The 7,780-nt window shown below is 44.1% G+C and overlaps 1 protein-coding gene across 2 annotated transcripts; it reads left to right on the top strand.

Moving 5' to 3' along the window:
• Positions 1-3,281: 3,281 nt before the first annotated feature.
• LOC115640200 (zinc finger protein 239-like) lies at positions 3,282-6,791 on the top strand. Of its 2 annotated transcripts, XM_030543017.1 has the most exons (3): positions 3,282-3,318; positions 3,667-4,231; positions 4,316-6,791. In XM_030543017.1, exons 2-3 carry the CDS (start codon positions 3,675-3,677, stop codon positions 4,899-4,901), a joined length of 1,143 nt encoding a protein of 380 aa, XP_030398877.1. In that variant the 5' UTR covers positions 3,282-3,318; positions 3,667-3,674; the 3' UTR covers positions 4,902-6,791. The 2 variants fall into 2 exon arrangements, with proteins under 2 accessions (XP_030398877.1, XP_030398876.1); XM_030543016.1 differs by having other exon boundaries at positions 3,667-6,791.
• The last annotated feature ends 989 nt before the right edge of the window (positions 6,792-7,780 follow it).

Raw genomic sequence — 7,780 nt, 5'->3', positions numbered from 1 at the left:
AATGCCCTTGGAAATGTCCACTACATGCATCTGACGTCTGTTAGTCTATAAGTTGCCACTGGACTCTTTGCTGCCAGCCTAATTAACTTACACCTAGCAAAATTAATTATACAACAGACAGAAACAATTAGAGAACCAGACTGATTAACAAAGTAAAAGTGGTGGCCATGAAGATAAAACAATACAGAAATGAGTGTTTCACAACCACAACCATTGATGAGTGATTTATTGCCAGACAGTGTAGCCTGATTTGCAGTGTGTTAGTAATGTTGATTTAATTTCTCCACTTAATGTATTTTGATTTAATTAATTGTAATTGATGATAATAAAATAATTTATTATGGATATTAATTAGTATGGGTTTAGGCTCTCCAATTTGTTTGATCAGAAGAATAGTGAAAAGTGCAAGGTCATGCATTTAGGGATTAATAACAAGAATTTTGGTTATAAATTGGGGACACATTAGTTGGAAGTAACAACGGAGGAGGAGGACCTCGGAGTATTGGTAGATCACAGGATGACTATGAGCTGCCAATGTGATATGGCCGTTAAAAAGGCTAATGTGGTCTTGGGATGCATCAGGCGAGGTATTTCCAGCAAAGATAAGGAGGTGTTAGTACCATTATACAAGGCACTGGTGAGCCCTCACCTGGAATACTGTGTGCAGTTCTGGTCTCCCATGTTTAAGAAGGATGAATTCAAACTGGAACAGGTTCAGAGACGGGCTACTAGGATGATCTGAGGAATGGAAAACCTGCCTTATGAAAGGAGACTCAAAGAGTTTGGCGTTTTTAGCCTAACCAAAAGAAGGCTGAGGGGGGATATGATGACTTTTTATAAATATATCAGAGGGATAAATATCAGGGAGGGAGAGGAATTATTTAAGCTTAGTACCAATGTGGACACAAGAACAAATGGATATAAACTGGACACTAGGAATTTTAGACTTGAAATTAGATGAAGGTTTCTAACCATTAGAGGAGTGAAGTTCTGGAACAGCCTTCCAAGGGGAGCAGTGGGGGCAAAAGATATATCTGGCTTCAAGACTAAGCTTGATAAGTTTACAGAGGGGATGGTATGATGGGATAGCCTAATTTTGGCAATTAATTGATCCTTGATTATCAGCAGGTAAATATGCCCAGTGGTCTGTGATGGGATGTTAGATGGGATGGGATCTGAGTTACTACAGAGAATTCTTTCCTGGGTGCTGGCTGGTGAGTCTTGCCCACATGTTCAGGGTTTAGCTGATTGCCATATTTGGGGTCGGGAAGGAATTTTCCTCCAGGGCAGATTGGCAGAGGCCCTGGAGGTTTTTCACCTTCCTCTGCCGCGTGGGGCACGGGTCACTTGCTGGAGGATTCTCTGCACCTTGAGGTCTTTAAACTACGATTTGAGGAGTTCAATAACTCAGACATAGGTTAGGGGTTTGATACAGGAGTGGGTGGGTGAGATTCTGTGGCCTGCGTTGTGCAGGGGGTCAGACTAGATGATCATAATGGTCCCTTCTGACCTTAAAGTCTATGAGTATGAGAAGATAAAAGTTCGTCCTGAATCAGGGCTTCACAGATGTTCTAAAAAGACCTTCGGAGGTATGATAGGAAGCTCACACTGAGACAGATGTAGTCATAAAGACCTTTTATTAAAATCAATGAAATAGTAAGCAGGTGGTAAAACACTTAGAATAACAGAGTTGCAATTGTACTAGTGTTATTCAAGAGATACATATGATAATACAATATTATGTGCTGCAAACTTTGGTTAATACTCACAGTCTGTTTTAATAACCTGGTGTTGGAAGATACAGGACCCCGTCTCTGGTGGTTCTGGCTTCACAGCTCTAGCAGAGGAAGCTAATGCAGAGCTGTTAAAGCTGTTTACTCTCTAACTTAACTCAATAAACCTTAAACTGAAATAAAGCGTAGGGAAACCAAGCGTAGCCTGGTCCCCTTAAAACTTAAAGTTTGAAAAGGAACAAAGTACGATCTATTAATAGTTAATAGGCATCGATACATTGTTGAAGATAGGTGAGTGGCTTGCCTCTAAAATGGAGAGATGAATTGTCTTTTTATAGGGCATTGGTTGTAAATCCTTCCTCTTATGCCCAAATTTCATCCTTCCCCCACAGAAAGGTGAAGGTACACTTACCCCATAGGCTAGTATGTCTGTGCGTATGGATGACGGGTATTTGCGCTCTTGTGGTTTACTTGTTATGTCTGTGGGTACAACTTTGAAAAGTGCCCTTTGCCGTCCTGCATTGTCTACTGGGTTAGGCAAAAATCTCGAGACCTCTGGTGGGTGTTTTAGCTATTTGGGTCATCTCTACTCTTCTGGGAAAAGGGTCCCAATATAGATATGCTAACTTTGTCTTAGCTTAACATACAGGGTTTTAGCCTGTTGGTCTCTTGTATTACAGCTAAACTTATTTTTAATATAAATCTGTAAACCTAGTACATCAAATACTCAAATTTATAAGAAAAGATATATCGATGCAAGCAAGCAGATTAAACCTTAGGGCTACAACAGGATGCTCTCCAACTAAGTTTTCTTTAACCATCTTAAGATCTGTTTTTTAATTTGGTGGTGATGGGCACTATCCGAACTGGATCATCTTCCTAACAGGCCAATAGCACCTTATTTCAGTGTGACTGGTTTGGGGTGTGAGGATGTGACCCTTCGCTTCCCATCTTATGGCTGCCCCTGTTCCTTAGCCAAAGGCCTTTGCCTAAGAACAAGGTCTCAGACTATCCTAGTGCAAGAAGGGCCATACACAGGCAAACTGTGATTTTGATTCTTTGGTTTTATACCCCTGTAACTAGCTAAATGAAAAAATACACCTAAGTCCTTTTTCTATAGGCTTCACAGGCAGGCCTGAATATCTCTATTCCAACAGTGGGTTCTACCCCTTTCCCCATTCTGTGTCTGTCTTGTCTATTTAGATTGTAAATTCTTCAGGACATGGGCCATCTACTATTCTCCGTTTGCATTTGTCCTAGCACAATGGGGGCCCAGTGTTAGTTGGTCTTTAGGCACTAAGGTAATGAATATGATTTATAATAATAATAATTCTCCTGCCACTTTGAGCCAAGGAAGCTGGTCTTGGGATGTTACTGCTTAAAAATGAGCTGGGATTAAAACCATGGAAAATTCTTTGATAAGTATCCCAAAAATTCCACTGACTTCTCTTTTTTTCTTTTCCTGGAGTAGAGTTTCCAATTTCCAAACCTGATGTGATCTCGCAGCTGGAACGAGGGGAAGAACCGTGGGTCCCCGACCTCCAGGGCTCTGAGAAAGAAGTGCTCCCGAGAGCTGCCTGCACAGGTGAGGAGTTGGTTAAACCAACCCAACAACTGTTTAGGAATGCAGGAAACATTTGGGATGCCCTACAAAGACCCTGTGAACTCTCTGAGTTCAGGATTGTTCCCTGCAGATGTGGAATGATTACGGCCGATGTCACTCATGGCTTCCCTCCTACCCTGACTGACAACTGGCAGCATGTCTCTCCTTGATCTCGCTTTCCCCTGAGTGTTCTGGTGAGATGTGGACCCAGAACTGATCCCTTCCTCTCTCCTCTGGGGAAGGGTTTGGGGGAAATCAGCTCTCTGAGTTTTCCTTTCTTTCTGGCACAGAGAGTGACCTCTGTCTGGATTCTCTCTGTCTCCCACTCAGGTGATGGGATGGTGAGTGAGAATGAGGAGAAATCCCAGAAGGAAGATGCTCAGCAAGTAGAACCGCATGGAACGTTATCAGGAAGATCCAAAGGGAAAGTTTCCAGGAGTTTTGCACGCCAAGAAAAAGCAAAAGCCTATGAGACTCAGCAGATGCCAGAGGAAAAGTTCAGTAACCACTCAGACCTTATTACACACAAGAGAATCAACTTGGAAGGGAGACGCTACACATGCCACGAATGCGGGAAAAGCTTCAATTTTGCCTGTCTCCTTGTCAGACACCGCAGAACCCACACTGGAGAGAAACCCTATATGTGCTCTGAGTGCGGGAAAAGCTTCGGTCAGCACTCAACCCTTGCAATACATCGGAGAATTCACACAGGAGAGATGCCCTACGTGTGCTCCGAGTGTGGGAAACGCTCCAGGAATCGTTCAGCCCATGTCAAACATGTGAGACTCCACACAGGAGAGAAGCCCTACACGTGCTCTGAGTGCGGGAAAAGCTTCATTGATAGTACATGCCTCATCTCACATCAGCGAACCCACACAGGAGAGACGCCCTACACATGCTCTGAGTGCGGGAAAAGCTTCATTGATAGTTCAAGCCTCATCTCACATCAGCGAACCCACACAGGAGAGACGCCCTACACATGCTCTGAGTGCGGGCAAAGCTTTACTCTCAGCGGTACCCTGAACAGACATCGGAGAATCCATACGGGTGAGAAACCTTATGGATGCTCTGAGTGTGGGAAAAGTTTTAGTCAGCGTTCAGACCTCATCACGCATCAGAGAACCCACACAGGGGAGAAGCCCTACACGTGCTCAGAGTGCGGGAAAAGCTTTTATAACAGCTCTTCCCTGAAGAAACATGGGAGAATCCACACCGGTGAGAAACCTTATAGATGCTCTGAGTGTGGGAAAAGCTTTAATCGGAGCTCTGCCCTCATCTCACATGAGAGAATCCACACAGGAGAGACACCCTACACATGCGCTGAGTGCGGGAAAAGCTTTGCTTATCACTCAGGCCTTATCACACATAAGAGAATCCACACAGGGGAGAAGCCCTACACGTGCTCCGAGTGCGGGAAACGCTTCCACCAGAGCTCACATCTTGTCGCACATCAGAGAATCCACACGGATGAGAAACCTTATGGATGCTCTGAGTGCGGGAAAAACTTTCGTCAGCACTGGGAGCTTACCAAGCATCAGAGACGCCACACCGGAGAGACGCCCTAGACATGCTTTTGGGGTGGGTAAAGCTTCAATTGGACTTCAAACCTTATCACGCATCAGAGAATCCACAGGGAGACGCCCTTCACATGCTCTGAGTGTGGGAAAAGCTGCAGACGGAGCTCTGACCTGACCTGATTATACATCAGAGAATCCACACCGGTGAGAAACCTTAAGGATGCTCTGAGTGCGGGAAAAGCCTCAAAAATAGCTCACACCTTATCAGACATCAGAAAATCCACACGAGAGACCTGTAACACACGCCTTGATTAGGGCTGGCCAAAGATTTTTTTTTTTTTTTTAAATAATCACATTTGCTAATTCCCACATAGTGATCTGTGCACCATCTTCACTGTGGTCTCAGGTCCACCAGATGAGTTGCCGCCTTCTGCCTTTTGCAGCTTATCCTTCTTTGGGATCAGTCCTGTGATCTTTTCTATCAACTGCTCTCCTTTTGAGTCTTACGAACATGTGTCCCTCCAGCCAGGAATGTTCATCCGCTCCAGGTGGGGGAGAGAGGTTTGATCCCAACAAGCTACACTGAGGCAAAAGCTCCCTGTGCCTGACGTCCACTAGGACGTGGCCTTGGCTGCTCAAGTTAGTGATCTCGGTGTAAAAAGACAATTATAGTTGTAGTTCAGCCCAGGTGCAGTGGTTGGCATTAGCTTCCCCCTTGACCTGACTTAAACTCTTATCACTTTTCCTAGTCTAAACTGTGATTAATGTCCTTAAGTCTTGTCCAGTAGTGTCAGGCTAAGCACTATTAGGCCTCAGCCTTCCAGAAGTTGTAAGAAGCGAGTACTGTTGAATCCTGCAAGCATAAGCATCATCTAGCTAGGAAGCTTTATAGACTAAAAAGGAAACTCTGTAAAGATAGATACAGACTTGTGGTTACTATGCTCTGCAACCAAATACTTCTCTAAGCTGACTCGAGCATTTTTGAGTCTAGCAAATTGACCACAATTAGTCACATAGAGTAGCAATGAGCCGAGCACAGATGCACAGTTCAGAAGTTCAAAACAACTGCAAATACCACACTGAAACATTTGGCCACCTTTATTGGTTGACCTGTTTTAAAACACGGCCAGCAAATACTGTATACAAAGAGTTTAAAGGGGAGTGTGTGTGTGGTGACCTAAAAGAGATCACTCCACGTACACCCCCTGAAGCAAAGGGACTTGTGCGTCACTGACTATCTGTGCCTTGCCAGTGCAGGAAACAGTCAACTGAAGGTAATGTATCTTTGGAAGAATGCAGGGCGAGATTTCAGAGTGGAAAAGTCTGGTTGTACTCGAGCTAGTTAATCTTAAATCTGTATTAATATTATAGTTTGTTTATATTAGCAAATTGTTTAAGTTGTTTAAAAATAGTATTAGTCAATAGTTAATCACTATATAACAACTGTATATGTTTTGTGCCCTGCTGAAAGCAGGTACAGTGCAGGTGAAGCTAGCAGTTTATAAATCATAAAGACGCTGTGCCTGTCTTCAGTATAAGTTACTATCAAGTTTATCATAAAAGTCAATCAAAGTTTATAAGTTGTTAGATAAGGTTATAGGTAGGTTAAGGTTAGTACAATATAGTTAATCAGTGTATTAGTATTGCATATAGAATTGTATTTGTTGGGGGTGGTTACAGTACATGTGAAGTAGCTGGGCAATCAGTAATAGTACCGTTGCACGTGCTTGTAACTATTTTCAGTATTATTTACCTTTTATATGCGCACTTATAGGAATAGGTAGTTATTGTATAATATTACTTGTACTTGTGCTTGTCTCCAGTATAACTTGCCATTTGTATTAATCCTCACTCAGTGCTGGTCTTTAATTCTGTTTTTCTTATTCTGTCTGTGTTTCCTTTAGTCATAAGTCATTAGAAACCTTTCTTGAGGAATAATTAGCTGTTTAGTTTCTCTTTTGCAGACACTACTCAACCTCATTCCATCTGTGTTGGGTGGTGGGAAGTAGCGATCACCCAGAGCCCCACTAGGGCCCTGACGTGTGCCTCCTCCTTCCATTAAACTCCACATAAAGAAACCCTGAGTATCACAGTTATACTGTTACCCCATTTCAAAGTCATCAGGTTCCCCCTTCGGGAACAAATTGTTTCATTCCCAGTTACTCTGCTGTTGCTTCAGCTTGTGCTGGAGAGGAGATATTTTTACTACCATTTTCCTCACTTAAAATATGTTGAAGTATAAGGGACCTGCTTAATCTGGGGCTAATATTTCTACCTTCTATCACTCTCCTCTAGGCCTCTGGCCTGCCCCTTCACAAGATATAGGCAGAAGAGAGAGAGCGTGGCAAAATAGCTCTCCCTTTTATCATGTCCTTTCTTTCCTCTTGGCTCCCCCCCTTCAGAGTCAGGTGAGCGTTACCTCTTCGCAGTCTCAAACTGCCCCAAAGGAAAGGGGTAACTCCCTCCAGGGTCTAACGCAGGGGTCTCAAACTCAAATCACCACGAGGGCCACATGAGCACTCGTATATTGGCCCGAGGGCTGCATCACTGACACCTTTACATATAAAGATACAAAATCCCCTTCGCCCTGGTCCTGCCTCTACTCCATCCCTTCCATGAGGCCCAGCCACGCCTCTTCTCACCCCTTTCCTGCCCCCATTCCAGCCCCTTCCCCAAATCCCCGCCCCTGCCCCGCCTCCCATCCCTCCCGAGTACACGGCTCCCCGCTGTTGTAACACCAGGCCTGCTTCTCCATGTCTGCCCTGGCCTCCATGCTTAGATGCAAAGCCAGCACGTACACCGAGCTGTTTCCTGTTGTTGTCTTTGCCAGTAAAGGCTGAGGGTTGACCATTCCAGTAAAGGCTGAGGCTGAAGTTTGACCGCTCTGTTGCAACTTTACAGATATTTTGAAAACAGCTTGCAACAGA

The sequence above is a fragment of the Gopherus evgoodei genome, unplaced genomic scaffold (genome assembly GCF_007399415.2).
Source record: "Gopherus evgoodei ecotype Sinaloan lineage unplaced genomic scaffold, rGopEvg1_v1.p scaffold_240_arrow_ctg1, whole genome shotgun sequence".
Taxonomy (NCBI): domain Eukaryota; kingdom Metazoa; phylum Chordata; order Testudines; family Testudinidae; genus Gopherus; species Gopherus evgoodei.
Note: the sequence above shows the minus strand (reverse complement) of the source record. Positions and strands in the feature narration are given on the sequence as shown.